Source organism: Lynx canadensis, chromosome B3 (assembly GCF_007474595.2).
Source record: "Lynx canadensis isolate LIC74 chromosome B3, mLynCan4.pri.v2, whole genome shotgun sequence".
Classification (NCBI taxonomy): Eukaryota; Metazoa; Chordata; class Mammalia; order Carnivora; family Felidae; genus Lynx; species Lynx canadensis.
In genome coordinates, this window is record NC_044308.2 from 34,598,893 (window position 1) to 34,615,097 (window position 16,205).

The following is a 16,205-nucleotide window of genomic DNA, read 5'->3' on the forward strand; positions in this document are numbered from 1 at the left end:
CTCTGTATTCTTCACCATTCACATATAATCAATTGCTAAATCTTGATGTTTCTATTAATCTGCCCCCTTATATCACTATTGCTACTACTTCAGATCAAACTGCCATCCCTTTTCACAAAGACTATTAGATTGGTCTCTCAACCATTCTGTCTCCACTTTCACTTTTCTCCAACTCATTCCACCCCCAAAACCTATTTCTTGAACACTGTTATCATTACTCAGAACATTTTCACATCCATAAACCAATTATGTTTTATTTCACAGTGCATACCAAGTATTATTTTTATTTCTAACAAAAGGAAATTCAAAAAACAAGAAATATTCACTTAATTTTCTTTTAGCTTTTTAACTACCTGCTGCTATTTTTTTTTAATTGGACATGTCACCTTGAATATTCTATCTCCAGATTTTTTAGAAACCTAAGGTCAACCAAGGCTGTCTTCACTTTGGAATATTCCAAATTTCTGCTTATTGCATTTGGATATTTTCAAATAAGACTCGATTCTCATTTAAAACTTCCTTCTTAGGGCACTTGGGTGGTTCAGTTGGTTAAATGTTTGACTCTCGATTTCAGCTCAGATCATGATCTCACAGTTTGTGAGTTCAAGCCCTGCATCAGGCTCTGCACAGTACAGAGCCTGCTGGGAATTCTCTCTCTCTCTCTCTCCCTGCCCCCTCTGCCTCTCTCTCTCAAAACAAATAAACTTAAAAAAAAAACCTTCCTTCTTATAGTTATAGAGCCTTGAGAAAAAATTTGTATGTTACAAATGTTTACTCTTAATACATGGAATATTACAAACACGATGCTGAAATTATATGACATCACACAGGTCAGCTAACAAGGAATGAGCATGTTTCATCAGCATAATGGTTGGTAAATAATTCCTACACATTACATATGATCAAGTGATATGTTATTCATTTATCAGGTCCTCTCACAGATCTTTGGTAATGCCCAATGAATTCTTAAAGGTGTATTATAATGTGAAAACTACAAAAATATGTTTAATTCTCACATATACATTTTTAAATAAACCTTAAAATATTGCTACCACAAAATGTTTTGGTTAGTTAGGAATAGTTTTAAAAACAGGGGGCTGAAAGATGGAAGGGCAATTCTGTAGTGCAGCATACAGAGCCCTCCATGGTCCAGCCTTTACCTGCCACTCTCGCCTCATTCCTCACCACTCTTCAACACATGCTAAACTCTCTAGCAGTAAAAAATAACTTACTATGTAGTTTTTAGTCTCAGTGGCTTTGCATATGATAGTCTTTTACCGACAAAACCCCTTCATTCTTCTTCCCATTCCATCACCACCTAATTGGGTAACTAACTTCTCCCCTGCTAGAGTGACGCTAACCAGCCCGTAGAGCTGGGCAGTTCTCAGGCCAACATTCTTCCCACTCTGTGCACACACAGAAGACACACAGACGGGGCAGGGTTAGTGTGGAACCTAGCAGATGTGGTCCATCTAGATCTGTCAAGGTTTTCATTCATTACATTAGCTTTTCACCAAAACGATGGAGACTAACAGCTGACAGAAAGCCTAGAGAGATCATGCTGAAGTTTGTACTTGACCAACTGCAGGTGGCAGTGACAGATCTTGTTCATCAACAGGCAGGGACTCATGGATCATCCCAGAATGTACAGTCACCACCTCAAGAGAGGCTTCACCTTCTGCATGAGTATGTAGCTCATGTAGCTGTTTATAAATAAATACCCACATTTCAAAGACAAAAATTTCAATGGAAAAGCAAAAGACTAAAAAACAGCCAAGATGCACTGAGAGAGAAGAAGGGGAGTGGGGAGACAAAACAAACAAGATAGAGGAATTCAAGCAGACAGACGCAGAGGCAGACAAAATAACTGAAGAGAATAGTCCAGATTATAGAGTAATCAGGGAAATGGAAATCAAAACCACAAAGAGATACCACTTTATGCAAATTCAAATGGCAAAAAATAAGAAGTAGGACAAGTCCAGAGCTTTGAGTGGTGGCCGCTGCTGGGCTCTGGCTTCCCACCAGCAGAGAGTGAGGTGGTGTGGACAGCGGCCCTGACACCCCATGCTCTGCCAGTCCCTGTGCCCCAAGCCCACCGCTCCTTGCGTCTACACCCTGCTGCCACCCCAGTATGCAGCCCAGATGCCCAGATGCATGCCATAGAGTATGTGGGGGTAGGAGACGGAGCTGCCCATAAACCCTGCCTCCTGATGGGTTACACGGCCAATGCATTTCCTGGACTATTGTCCCCAGTGTCTTTGAAAACCACTCTGCCAATGTTATGGTAGATGGAAGATGGGGAATCTGGGCTTATGGGATACAGCTGGACAAGAAGATTATGACAGATTACGTCCCTTATCCTATCCACAAACAGATGTACTCTTAATTTGCTTTTCTCTTGTGAGTCCTGCATCATCTGAAAATGTTGGAGCAAAGTGGTACCCTGAAATGCAACATCACTGCCCCAACACCCCCATCATTTTGGTGGGGACTAAACTTGATCTCAGAGACAACGAAGACACCATTGAGAAACTGAACGAGAAGAAACTGACTCTCATCACCTACCAGCAGGGTTTGGCCATGGCTAAGGAGACTGATGTTGGAAAATGCCTGGAGTGCTTGGTTTTCATGCAGCAAGACCTCAAGAGAGTGTTTGATGAAGTTATTTGAGCAGCTCTCTGCCCTCTCCCGTCAAGAAGAGGAAAAGAAAATGCCTGCTGCTGTAAATGTCTGGACCCCTCTCTGCCCCGTCCCCCTGGGAACCACTGTCCACTTTGCTCAAAAATGGTGGAGCCTTTGCACACAATGCAAAGTTTTTGTTACAGATTTTTTTCTATTAAACCATTTTGAACCAATCGGTCATTTTTAGGTTTCATTCATTTAAAGTGTAAGCCTTCAAACTTTGACATGATATTAAAATATAGCCTTAAAATGGCAATCTTTCTTAAAGCCTTATTTTTCAAAAGCGCTTATTCTTGCTCAGATTAAGAGTTGCCCAGATACCTTGTGAACTAAATTATGCTGTCGGGCTGACAACACTAAGCACTGCACCGTTAAAGACCTTTGTCTCAAGTTTGGAAATGCAGGCACTTCCCAACGAGTTTCTCCCAGGAAAGCAGCACAGCATCCCCCTTCATGAAATGTTGCCATCTGACCACCTGTAATTTATCAGCCCATGTCCATTCCCCAACACTGTACTGTGCATCCTAATGGAATGAGTGTAATGACTCAACTCTTTGGATCAATCTTTTTTTTTTTTTTTTTTTTTTTTTAACGAAGCTTTTTCCTGGGCAGAGTTTTTGGTTTTTTTTAATGTTTATTTATTGTTGAGAGAGAGACAGAGTCAGAGTGTGAGTGGGGGAGGGGCAGAGAGAGAGGGAGACACAGAATCTGAAGCAGGTTCCAGGCTCTGAGCTGTCAGCACTCCCGGAACCCACAGACCGTGAGATCATGACCTGAGCTTAAGTCAGATGCTTAACCGACTGAGCCACCCACATGCCCTGGATCAATCTTTTTGATTTTGTAGTGAGATTAAAAAACAAAAAACAAAAAACCTTAGTGTCTTCACTTCGGCTGAGATTCTGAACAGCCCCCTTACTCCTGTGTCCCTCTGATGCGAAGTGTGTGCTCTAGTGGTGGCCGCATCAGTGTGGGGTGTGTGCAGCCCGTGACACAATCAAAGAATGAAGACAGTTATTCTGATAAAATATGGAGGTTAATTTACATTACACTGTACACATCATAATTAAACTGAGTAAACGTGTCACGGGTAAAATTTTGAAAGGCTAATCTTTGTCAAATGCAGTAAATGATGAAGAAAGGTTGGTATTATTACTAAGTGTTTTAAGCTTTTCCTTACTCTTAGACCTCCCATCCGTCCTGAAACCAGGCATTTAATTCATCTTTGAACTCATCATTCCTATTGTTGCTAGCTTAGTGCTTTTCTTACAGAACCCCTTAAGGAGCAATAAAGCCTCCTTGTGTTATAAAATCTCTCTGATAATGCATTAGAAATTTTTTTTGTAGATTAATAAAAGTGCATTCCTGTTTACTTATTACTTTATTCAAAGCCAATAAGCGCTTTCTTTAGTTGTGTAGTAACTAGGTGTAAAAATCATGTGTTGCAGTTATACAGTTTTTGATATTTTTAGGTATCCTAAACTATGAACTTTCTTAACATCACTATCTCGCCAAATGGCCAACACTGTACCTTGACTAATGTTGAGCCTCCTCTTTGCTCACCCCCTTGGACACATGCTTCCTGTTGCTCTGCCTAACCATGTTCCTGTAGGTCTGTGAGGTTCTGGAAGCCTGTGTTCGTGCTAATGAAGTTCTGTACAACTTATCCACTGGCAAGAATACACGGTTGGACCTTTCGACCCCCAGAACAAAATTTTCTACACTGACAGTTACAGAATTGTGGGGTGTTTTCACATTGACCTTTTGCTAATGCAATTAGCAGTATGTTTTGCATGAATGACTTAATAAATCCTTGAGTCATAAAAAAAGTATGACAATTCCAAATGTTGAAAAGAATGTGAAGTGACAGGATTGATTATGCATTACTGGTGGGAGTATAAACTCTACAACCACTTTAGGAAACAATTTGATATTATCTTTTGAAGTTAGACATTAGATCATCTCTGATCTGTCAGTTTCATTCCTAGATATATACCCTAGACTACATATGGCACATGGAAGAAACACGTACAAGAATGTTCATAGAAGTGCTATTCCTAAAAGGAAACAAACAAACAAACAAACAAAAGGAAAAAACCCAAACGTCTACCAATAATAAACCGGAGAAAATAGTTTTCATGTAATCATTCCATGGAACTCACAACAGCAAAAAGGAGTAAACTATAGCTTCATAAATCAAAATAGATTAATCTCAGTAAGCTAATGTATGCAAAAAGCAAATACTAGATGCCAATATAGAGTATGATACCTTTTCAAAATTACAACACAATACTACTAAACAAGATATTATTTAGACACACATATATGTGATAAAACCAACTTTAAAAATCTACAAGGGAATGATAAATGTGAAATCCTGAAGAGTGGTGACCTCAGAATAAAGGAGGAATACCTAAGTAGAAGAAGATCATTAGTAATATTCTAGTTGTTGGGCTAGGGTTGTATAATATATATTTTAAAAATATGGGGCGCCTGGGTGGCGCAGTCGGTTAAAGCGTCCGACTTCAGCCAGGTCACGATCTCGCGGTCCGTGAGTTTGAGCCCCGCGTCGGGCTCTGGGCTGATGGCTCAGAGCCTGGAGCCTGTTTCTGATTCTGTGTCTCCCTCTCTCTCTGCCCCTCCCCTGTTCATGCTCTGTCTCTCTCTGTCCCAAAAATAAATAAAAAATATAAAAAATATAAAAAAAACGTTAAAAATAACAAAAGACTGGGGTGCCTGAGTGGCTCAGTCGGTTGAGCATCTGCCTCTTGATTTCAGCTCAGATCATGATCCCAAGGTGGTGGGATTGGGCCCCATGTTGGACTCCACACCGAGCAAGAAGCCTGTTTTGGATTCTCTCTTTCTCTCCCTCTGCCCCTCTCCCCCTACTCTCTCTCTAAAATAAAATTTAAAAATAAATAAATAAATAAAATAAATAAGAAAAAAAACTGTCATAAATATAAGGATTCTGAATGTTTTATAAGTTTCAACTGCCATTTACTGCCATGGAATTACCATAACTTATATAAATAGGCTTAATACCTTAGAAATTTCAGTGAATCAGTAGTCTTGAAAAATTCAACACAAGTATCATTGCTAAAATTTTTATAATACCTAATTTCCTAGACTTTTTTTCAGAAAAGAAAAAAACGAAAGGGCTTTACAATACCTGATTTCCATGAAGGTCCAAGACATCTAAGCTTTTAAGGTTCTCCAGATTTGAGATTTTCTTGATTCTGAAAATCAAAATAAGCAGAGTAGAAATAGGGATGCATTTATCGTAAATCAAAACATGCTAGAGCATAACTTATTTTTATTAAAAAATTTTTTTTAACATTTATTTATTTATTTGAGAGAGAGAGAGAAATCAAGCATAAGTGGGGGACGGGCAGACAGTCGGGGACACAGAAACCAAAACAGGGCTCCAGGCTCCAAGCTGTCAGCACAGAGCCCCACCCGGGACTCAAACTCAAGAACCGCGAGATCAGGTCCACTGACAACAGACTAAGCCACCCAGGCGCCCCGCATAACTCATTTTAAATTTATTCTTTCTACAGATAAGTAGACAGATATAGAAACAACGATAGATATACCTATCTATATAAATCTGTATATAGTAAGAGAGTAATGTAATTGTATATATAAAACAAAAAAAATATTTCCCATTGATTTAATTATAATGTTAAGATGCAGTCCCACTGGAGGAAAGTCCCAAAGACAGCTTAAAAGTCGTATCTTTATGAAAAATCAACTCTACTTCTAAGAACTTTAGGACAATGCACTTATTCAAGGCAGCTCTTTTTACTTCAGAATATGATCTAAAATCCTTACCTCAGTCCTCAAGGCCCTAACCCTTGTGGCTGCTTCCTCCAGCCTTATCTCCTACCATGGCTCAGGCTCTCTGCTCTGGCCACAGGGGCTTTCTTGCTCTCTCTAACCTGACAAGTTCATTTCTGCGTTCTGTAAACGCCTTGGAGCGTTTACCCTTGCTGCTCCTTCTTCCTCAGTGTTCTTCCCCCAGAACTTCGCACAGGTTCACTCCGCCTGCCTGTCTCCATTATTCTCTCCTTCCCCTGCTTTAATTGACTTCATTGCATTTATGCTTGCCTAAAATTATATTATTTGTTTACTTTCTTATGATCTCCTTCCTCAAACCAAAATGTGAGCTTCAAGAGGGAAGAAACTTTGACATATTCTCTACTATATCCCCAACGCTCCAAACAGGGGCTGGCACTGAGTAGGAACCCAATAATTTGTTTAATGAATAAATAAACATATACTAACTAAATGGATGAGGTTTATGTACAAGGGTATCCATAATAGGATTGTTTATTGCAGAGATAAATTAGACGCCATGTAAGTTTGGATCTGCTCAGTTAGTGAATATTTGGAATTTTTGATTTGCCATCTGTGAAAAGCTAAAACATTGCTATAAAGGAAAAAACACAGCATTTTATCTCTAAAATGTCCCCTCTTATATTCCTTAATGATTAGGGCCACCCACTGTCTCCCTCATGCCTATCTTTTCTGGCCACCTTATCTGTCCAACACACTCCAACAGGACAGTTCTTTTTTTTTTTTTTTTCTAAATGTTAATTTATTTTTGAGACTGAGAGTGCACACTACAGGGGAGGACAGAAAGAGAAAGAGAGAGAATATCAAGCAGGCTCCACACTGTTGGTGCAGAGCTGGACGCAGGACTCGTACTCACAAAGTGGAAGATCATGACCTGAGCCAAAATCAAGAGTTGGATGCTTAACCGACTAAGCCACCCAAGCGCACCATAGACAGTTCTAAAAAAATAAAACAAAAACCACTTGCCTTTTATTTTTCCCTACTACAGACCCTAATTTCTCATGCTGCCCTAATTCAGTAGAGGGAAAGGAGCAGCGGCAAAGAAAGGGTAGAAACGAAGTTCATACAATCCATCCTGACCATCGTCTGCCTATCACTATTCACTTCTGTTGTCATTACCTACTGCCTCAAAGAACCATTTCTACATTGCTAAATGTTTCCAGAACCTGGATCATCCCTTGAAATTTCATATATGCTGATCACTGATGTGGGGAACAAAGGCAAAAGTTCTGTTCTCTAGGAACAGAACTGCCTCGATGTTAATACTTTGCTAAGGGCAAAAGGCAATCTTAGCGTAACATTATCTCGAACACCGGCATCCTATAAGTCTCCTTTAACATATAAAAACTCCTTTGGAAACTTCCTTTATCTTTATCCCCCAACATATATATTAGTAATCATCCTCCAAGCACATGGCCCCTGACATACATATGAAGGGTCTCCTGACTAAGATTTTATTAGACAGTAATAAATGACCTTTTCCTAAAGAATAGGTAGTCCCCTCAAGGTCCTGGAAACCTTGCTTCCAAAATTCCTTACAGACTTATGCTATCTCTAACCCCCTCCCAACTTCAAAGTATATAATCAAATGCTCCTCACAATCCCAGTGCAGCTCTTTCTGCCCACGAGTCCCGTCCCCGTGCTTTAATAAAACCACCTTTTTGCACCCAAGACATCTCAAGAATTCCTTCTGGACCATCTGCTCAGAACCCCAATGTTTTCACATGAGTCCCCATGTAAACATAATGCAAATTTAAACTTCATGAATTTCTTTTTTTTTTTTTTTTCAACGTTTATTTATTTTTGGGACAGAGAGAGACAGAGCATGAACGGGGGAGGGGCAGAGAGAGAGGGAGACACAGAATCGGAAACAGGCTCCAGGCTCTGAGCCATCAGCCCAGAGCCTGACGCGGGGCTCAAACTCACGGACCGCGAGATCGTGACCTGGCTGAAGTCGGACGCTTAACCGACTGCGCCACCCAGGTGCCCCTAAACTTCATGAATTTCCATCTCCATTTGACCTCAGTCATCTTACATCATTGCCAAATCCAGAATTATATCACCACAACCAATTGAATCCAACTTATCTATGATAAGTGCACCTACTACTGTGCACTATCACAATGCGATTATGTTCATCTTCTCTCCCTTATCACACACACATGTCACACCCCCGTCTTATCTTTTGTTCTTCCTATCCTTATTTTTCTTTAGTATTTTAAAAGAGTTTCTCAAGCTTATGCTGACACTATCAAATAGGAAAACAGACAAAACTTTCAACAAAATTAGTCCTCTGCCTGCTTTGCCCTTGAAATATTTAGAATAGTTGGAGAAAACTACAATACCCTGATAATATGGATTAGGATAGAGTGATGCTTTCTTTTTTTTTTTTAGTTTAAAAAATTTATTTATATGGGGGGGGGGGGGCATGTGTGCACACATGCGAGAAAGGGAGGGGCAGAGCGAAAGAATTCCAAGCAGGCTCCGTACTGTCGCACAGAGCGGCTCGAACTCCCAAACCGTGAGATCACGACCTGAACCAAAATCAAGAGTAGGATGCTTCACCAACTAAGCCACCCAGGCGCCCCCAGAGCAATGCTCTCTAACAGCAATCCAACTTCAGAGAAGTCTTTTACTCAACTGGTTTTATACCCCCAAGCCCATATTCCCTAAAACAGTGGTTCTCAAACTTCTGTATCAGATTCATCTGCCGGGCTTGCTAAAATATAGATTGCTGGGCCCCACCTCCAGAGTTTCTGAGATAGGGTCCAAACATTCACATTTCTGACATGTTCTTGGGTGGTGCTAATGCTGCTCTTCTAGAGATCACATCTTGAGAATGTGATCTTAAAATTCAGACCTTCCACATCAAATCTCAACTCTCCTCTCGTATGAGTTTCATGAGAATGAACTCACCTACTTAGAAAATACTAAAGCATATTCTAAGGATATAATCAGAGAGGCAGACAAAGATTTATGGATAAGGATATTTATCACAGCATTATCATAGCAAAAAAAAAGGACACAATATAAGTGTCTAACAGGGAAAATATTAATTATTACACATCTGTCAACATAACTATACATTATGCAGCTCTTAAAGATATATTTTCAAAACAAATGTTTTTTCAAAGAATGTTTAATGACCTGGAAAGATGTAAATAATAAAATATATTCAAGTGAAAAACACTAGCATAAAAACCAATTTTATAAAACTGTGATCAGGTAGGTAGAGTAGGAGTGCTTCTCAGTGTAGATTACCAAAACGTGGAAATAAGGCAAAGGAATGACCTCATGTCCCTTCAATGTCATATCAGAGCACTGAGAACAAGCATACCTAAGGATCACCCATTTACTACTGATTAGAGCCCCAACTCTGCAAAGTTCTGTACTAACTCACAGAAAACAGATTTAAGCTATGATGATGATTTTTGCCAGGCAGGAATGTAATTTAATTTTGTCTGTTAGAAAAAATAACCCACAGGGTGATAACTTCACTGCTCTGTAGGACATGGGCCTGTTTCATAACTTAATCATATTCTGGTACTTTTTATTTCTCATTGACTATGCATCAGTTTCTCTTATCCTCCTTTTGAGCCAGCTTTGTCATCCTACTAGTTCCCTCATATTGAGTTAATTAAAACATTGGCCTGTAACTACTATTTGTCTGGGAATTATATGTTTAACATTTTGAAAAAGATACACAAGGGATGGAGACTGTCTCAGCCTGAAGCTCTCTGATTTGGAGGATCCATGTGTTCTGTTTCTGTATTTATCAGAAACCCTGGGCAGTTTTAAGGTACTTCAATCTCAGAAAGCTTCGTGCACAGTAAATTCTTCCCATAGAATTTCACCAGGGCCTCACATACCGTTAAGCTGTCGAGTAAAGCAGTTCCTATATGTTGTGACTTCCAGCTTTCTTTAAGCTTTGACACACGGTGGCTTTGCGACTCTCACTTCCGATTTGGACTGCCCCAGTGATTAGGGAAAAAAGCAGGCAAGTCGCTGTCAGTGAAACCCAAGACCAGCCAAACATCTTGCTGTCTTGTCTTCAGAACTGCCTTTGTCATAGATTCTTTCCCTACCCCCAGCACCTGAAATTACCTAAAAACAGATCCAATCAAAATGAATTCAGAGGCATATTAAGGCATCAGTTGACCAGGAGATCACTGGTCAGATTAGATACCGATGTGTGAAATTTGCAGAATTCTAGCCAATTCTCAATATGACCTGAAAGATTTTTTAAAAGAAGTTCTCCTACTAAATGGACTGAAACTGGAAAAAGACAAGCCCCACCCATCACCTCAGCTGCAGACCACGAGGGGTACATCACAGCCCATCTCTACAGGCTACGTTATGATGCCTGCGTAAGGACTACACTATAGAGTCTCTATGAAGGCTAGGCTTTTTAGGAGTCAAAGACAAATCCTTAAGTGGAGACCTTCAAGGAATCAATAGGAAAGGAATATGGAATCCCAGGGCCTGGCTGAGAGTTTTAGATCTACAGTCCTGGGTGATCAGACAAAAGGGCATAGAAGTTCTACCCATCAGCCTGTGATCTGAGGGCACCAGAATCTCACAAAGATAAATAGGAATATAGAAAGCAGAGGAGTCAGATGGCAAGAACTTCAGTAGCAGAGCAGTAGGGGGTTCTTCCGAAGCAATGTAAATTTCACATACAGAGTCTCAGTACATTTCAGCAGAAATCTCAGTACATTTCAGCAGAAATCTTTGTCGCAGTTGCTTGAACTTAGAGGAATGTGGTTGCCCTGGGTTTTAACACCTGGTTCCACTGTCTTGAACTAAAACATGGTGCAGTGCTTTGCAAAGTGAGAGGGAGAAAACTTTCTGGACTCTCGCCCAGGAGGGGGCAACAATACACCCAAGACAAACCTGAGGAGACAGGGTAAGCTCATCCCCACTCCAGCATCCCTCAGCCTGATTTGTTCCTGTACTGCCTCAGGATAGATTTGCATCTTCAAGGCTCACAGGCCCCTTGCTGTGACAAAGTCTGCTGGCCAGAGAACACCTGAAAGATTTGGGTTGTTCTGATACTTCAGAAATACGCATTTTGAGAGAATGTGAAAAGTTGTCTTTCTGACTTTCTTTTTTATTAGAGAACCCTAGCAGCTCTAAAACTGTTTCACAGCTATTTTCTCTATGTGAAAAATAAAGTAAAACAGGACCAAACGCAAACAAAACAAACAAAAAGATGGGAGTAGAAAGAGGAGAGTGCATTAGATTGCTTTTACTTGATTGACCAAGATAAGGATCTAGAAAAGGGCGTTAGGTCCCTTAGACTTAGAAGAGCAAAGTGACCTCTGGAAAGGTCAGAAGGCCAGATGGGACTGGTGTCTCCAAGGCATAAATTATTTTTTAAAAACTTAAAAGTTTATTTCTGAGAAGCCAGAGAAGCTGCAAAGTAGAAGCAGGAAAAAAAAAAGTAGATTGAGAGAGGATTTAAAACATTGGGACCCAGGAGCTGCTCTTAGAATTTATGTTTAAAACTAGCAAAGGAGGGGCACCTGGGTGGCTCAGTCAGTTAAGCGTCTGACTTTGGCTCAGGTCCTGATCTCGTGGTTCACAGGTTCAAGCCCCACATCAGGCTTCGGATTCTGTGTCTCCCTCTCTCTCTGCCCCTCCCCTGCTCACACACACTCTCCCTCTCTCAAAAATAAATGCACATTAAAAATTTTTTAAAAATAAATAAAACTAGCAAAGGAGATTAAAAATGTCACTATGAAGCACCTTACCCCGGGACTGAAGGAAGAGCCCAAAGGCAATGCTACTAAAGAATAAATAGAAGCTACACGAACAGATCAATAACTCCAAGGCTCAGAAAGTAGTTAAGAAATCTCTGGGAGAGCGAACAGGGAGCACGTAGAAGACAATGCCTTAAATGTGTGAAAAGTTGACTTCTTACTTTACCCAGTAAACTACTCCACTGGCATACTCTTACTGTGTACAGTTTCTACATATCCAACCTTGCAAAAGTCACTTTACATCTCCATTTCTTCATCTGTGAAATGAGAAAGTTGATCTCTGAGGTCACTTCAAGCTCTAATACTCCACGCTTCTATAATTTCCCCAAATTCCGTCCAGCTACCATAATGCTCAGTTTGACGCTTGAACCAAATATAGGCGATAAACTACATTGGTGGGCACCTTCGAGTAAAGGGGCACCTGGGTGGCTCAGTCAGTTAAGCATCTGACGTTTGGTTTCGGCTCAGGTCATGATCTCACAGTTCGTGAGACTGAGCGCTGCGTCCGGCCCTGCTGACAGTGCAGAGACTGCTTGGGATTCTCTCTGCCCCTCCCACGTCTCTCTCTGACAAAGTAAGTGAATAAACTTAAAATATATATATATATATTAAAAAAAGAGAGAGACAGAGACAGAAACCACAGAGAAGAGACAAGAGCCTAGAATTCTGGGACATGATCTTGGAAAAAGCACCTTACTATTACCACCAGCCAGTGAGAATAAAGAGGTAATTCAAGATCCATGCTGTGGGGGGGAAAGGAAGAAGGGAAGGGAACCAAGCTTGGATATAATGCTGTATTTAAAATTCATTATTTGATAATACAAAAATCATTTTGGGGTTTGCTAAACAGCCCTTCTTTGTAGGCATTGCAAAAACTATCTAGTAAAACAGAATGGAGAGAAAATCATGGACAAATCTCAAGGAAATTAGTCAGAAATTGTGTAACTGCACTACACAATAGAGCCTTATAAAAGGACCTGGGGCGGGGCACCTGGGTGGCTCAGTCGTTGAGCTTCGGACTTCGGCTCAGGTCATGATCTCGCGAGCCCTGCGTCAGGCTCCTTGCTGACAGCTTGGAGCCTGGAGTCTACTTTGGATTCTGTATCTGCCTCTCTGTCTGCTCCTCCCCAGCTCATGCTCTGTCTGTCTCTCTCTCTCTCAAAAAAATAAAGAAAAAAATGTTTAAAGGAACTGGGGAAGTTTATAAAGGATACAATATTAAATACATACTGAAAACACCATCCAAAAAAGAATCAATCAGTAATTTGACAAGCACGAAGTATCAAATATCTACCCTCAGTCAAGCACTGAGAATTACAAGTGAAACACATAAGCCTGAAGTGACTACTCATGTTTACATAATATAGCCCATGAAAACATAAAGTTAAGGCCAAAGTTTGCTATTCACTTCCATGTAAGATATGGCACTGGAAAGCAATGGAAATAATAAAATATGCATTCAATAAATATTATTTGGTTTGGCTGTTAGACTGAATCTCCTAAGACAAATTATGACTGAATCTTAATCCACGCAAATACTCTTTCCAAATTTTAGCCTATTAGTTTCTTAAGTATTATTCAATTCTGACACGTTATCTGAACACCAGGAGACTCAACATTAGCCCTAAGTAAATAAACAAATATGCTCTACAAAGATTACCTGTTTTTTCCCAGCAGAAGGACACGGAGGGATCTCAGAGTAGAAAGCCCACTGATTTCTTCAATTTGGTTATCATATAAATCCAAGAATATTAGCCTCTGTAGATTAGAAATATTTTGGATCCGAGTTATAAAATTGTGTTGAAAGTTCAACAAACGAAGGTGTTCTTCTCCATCAATGATAGGACACACAGTCAGCTTTTGCCTAGAAAACATTTTTGAAAGTAAATAAGGTTTCAATGTAACAATCTGCCTCCTCTTAAGAATGTTATTAATAGTATCTTTGTGCTCCCATGCTGTGAGGAGAAAAAGGTAAACACAACCACTTCTTGCCTCCAGGAACTATTGTAAATCATCTCTATTAAAAGACAATGTACTTTGCCAAAGGCATTTATCAAAATTAAGTCTAAGCTCTCATTATATTAAAAAAAATCTCCAATATCGATTATTTCACATAAAATGGACTTAACATCAGAAAACACTCAATGTAATTGCCTTCTGTGGTGAAAGTTGAGATGATTCAAAGAGCCACGTCACATAACCAGAGAAATGACCTTGATGTGAATCCACTGATACAAAGACCTCCCAGGCAACTAAGTCATCAGGAAAAAAAACAAAAATAAAAACAAAACACATATATACAGGTGTCTCACAGAATCACTGACTCTAGAGCTGAATGACATCTTCGGAAGAGGAAGAAATTCGGCTGTCTACAGTTCACCTGATGGAAACAGTTTCATCCTGAAATCCATGCATGGAAAAGTAGTCCTCAGAAACTTAGATTTTAAAAATATGATTACACATTCAACATTAACTCTAGACTTTGCAGAACATTTAGAATGCTAAAGGATACGATGAAACCTTTACTAACATATGCCTTTCGCTGTATCTGAAAGACTCAGTCTCTATTATGCAAAAAGCTATCATATATTACATGTGAAGTAAATATGTGCAGGGCCCTTTAAGAATCCTACTAGCGCAACATATGGCAGATAGGAGGGATTCTACTCTGAGATTTTCAACAGTGTTCGAGGAAAACGAGGCTCTATCGACCAGCATGTGAACAACTCTAATGGGGAGACTTATTAGAACTATTTCCTTTCAGTAAAAATCAAGTCAATAGAATCTCTAAAGAAAATAAATCAAGCATGAGTAAAACTGTGGAAGTGATCAGAATCAACCTCATTTAGAGAAAACAGAGTGATTAGCACAAGGAAATGACTGAATGCTAATGGCCAACAAAGATATGATGTTTAGGGGCCCCTAAGTAAGTGGCTCAGTCGGTTAAGCATGGGACTTCGGCTCAGGTCATGATCTCACGGTTTGTGAGTTCGAGCCCCGCATGTGCTGTGTGCTGACAGCTCAGAGCCTGGAGCCTGCTTCGGATCCTGTGTCTCCCTTGGTCTCTGCCCCTCCCCCACACGCGTACACGCACGCGTGAGCGCGCGTGCTCTCTCTCAAAAATCAAATAAACATAAAAAAAATTAAACAAAAAAGGTATGATGTTTAAAAATACAGACCCTGAAAAAATCAGTTTAAAATAGAAGAAAAGTAAAACATAACAGATAATAGTTGAATTCTTTTCACGTATGCTTAGTATTTTGAATTCATTTCATGCATTCAAATATACTAATTTGCTCTGTGTTTTATCAGTTATAAATTAATAAATTACAAATATTCTAGTTTAAAATGTATATCTTTATCCACTTAGCAAAAAACTTATATTGTCTCATTTTTTCCTGCTCCAGACTTCGTCTGTTTCTCATAATTAAACTTACCAATACCCCCAGCTTCTAGTTCATCCAAGTTCTGAGTCAGTCTTTACTGAGAAAAGAAAATAAATAATCTCGGACCTCCCTCTTACATAAACTATGGTAGCTTAAAATAAAGTCACTTTCTCAGATTCCAAATCCAGTGACTAAATCCCAGATCCAAGGCTCACGCGTCCACCCCTTAACCCCCTAAGTCCCTGCCATCCAGCAAACCAAGCAAACACACACACATAAAAAGGCAGTGCTCTCCGCGGGGGTCATCCTGCCTACAAAATCGCCCAGTTGCTACACCTCCTGCCCCATACCGGGTGTTTACTGGACTGTCCTTTTGCCTCTGTGTTTCCTGCTTGGTGCTGGAAGGCTGCCTTCCTGGTGCTCCTGGCCTACCCTAACTCCCAGGACAGCCAGAGCCTAGCTCTCCGAGCATTTCTTCTCGGGCTACATTCTCCCCTTGACCCCTCAGTCTGCTGGCTCAGAA

The 16,205-nt window shown here is 40.1% G+C and overlaps 1 protein-coding gene and 1 pseudogene across 2 annotated transcripts in view; one reads left to right on the forward strand and one right to left on the reverse strand.

The window, feature by feature from the left end:
* LRRC49 (leucine rich repeat containing 49) overlaps positions 1–16,205 on the reverse strand; it is a 150,880-nt gene that overhangs the window by 124,741 nt on the left and 9,934 nt on the right. For both annotated transcript variants that reach the window (XM_030317792.1, XM_030317790.1), the window contains 2 exons: positions 13,957–14,160; positions 5,849–5,915 (listed from right to left, as the gene is read on the reverse strand). In XM_030317792.1, coding sequence (XP_030173652.1) covers positions 5,849–5,915; positions 13,957–14,160 — 271 coding nt within the window. The remainder of the gene's footprint in view (positions 1–5,848; positions 5,916–13,956; positions 14,161–16,205) is intronic.
* LOC115515716 lies at positions 2,151–2,726 on the forward strand (annotated as a pseudogene).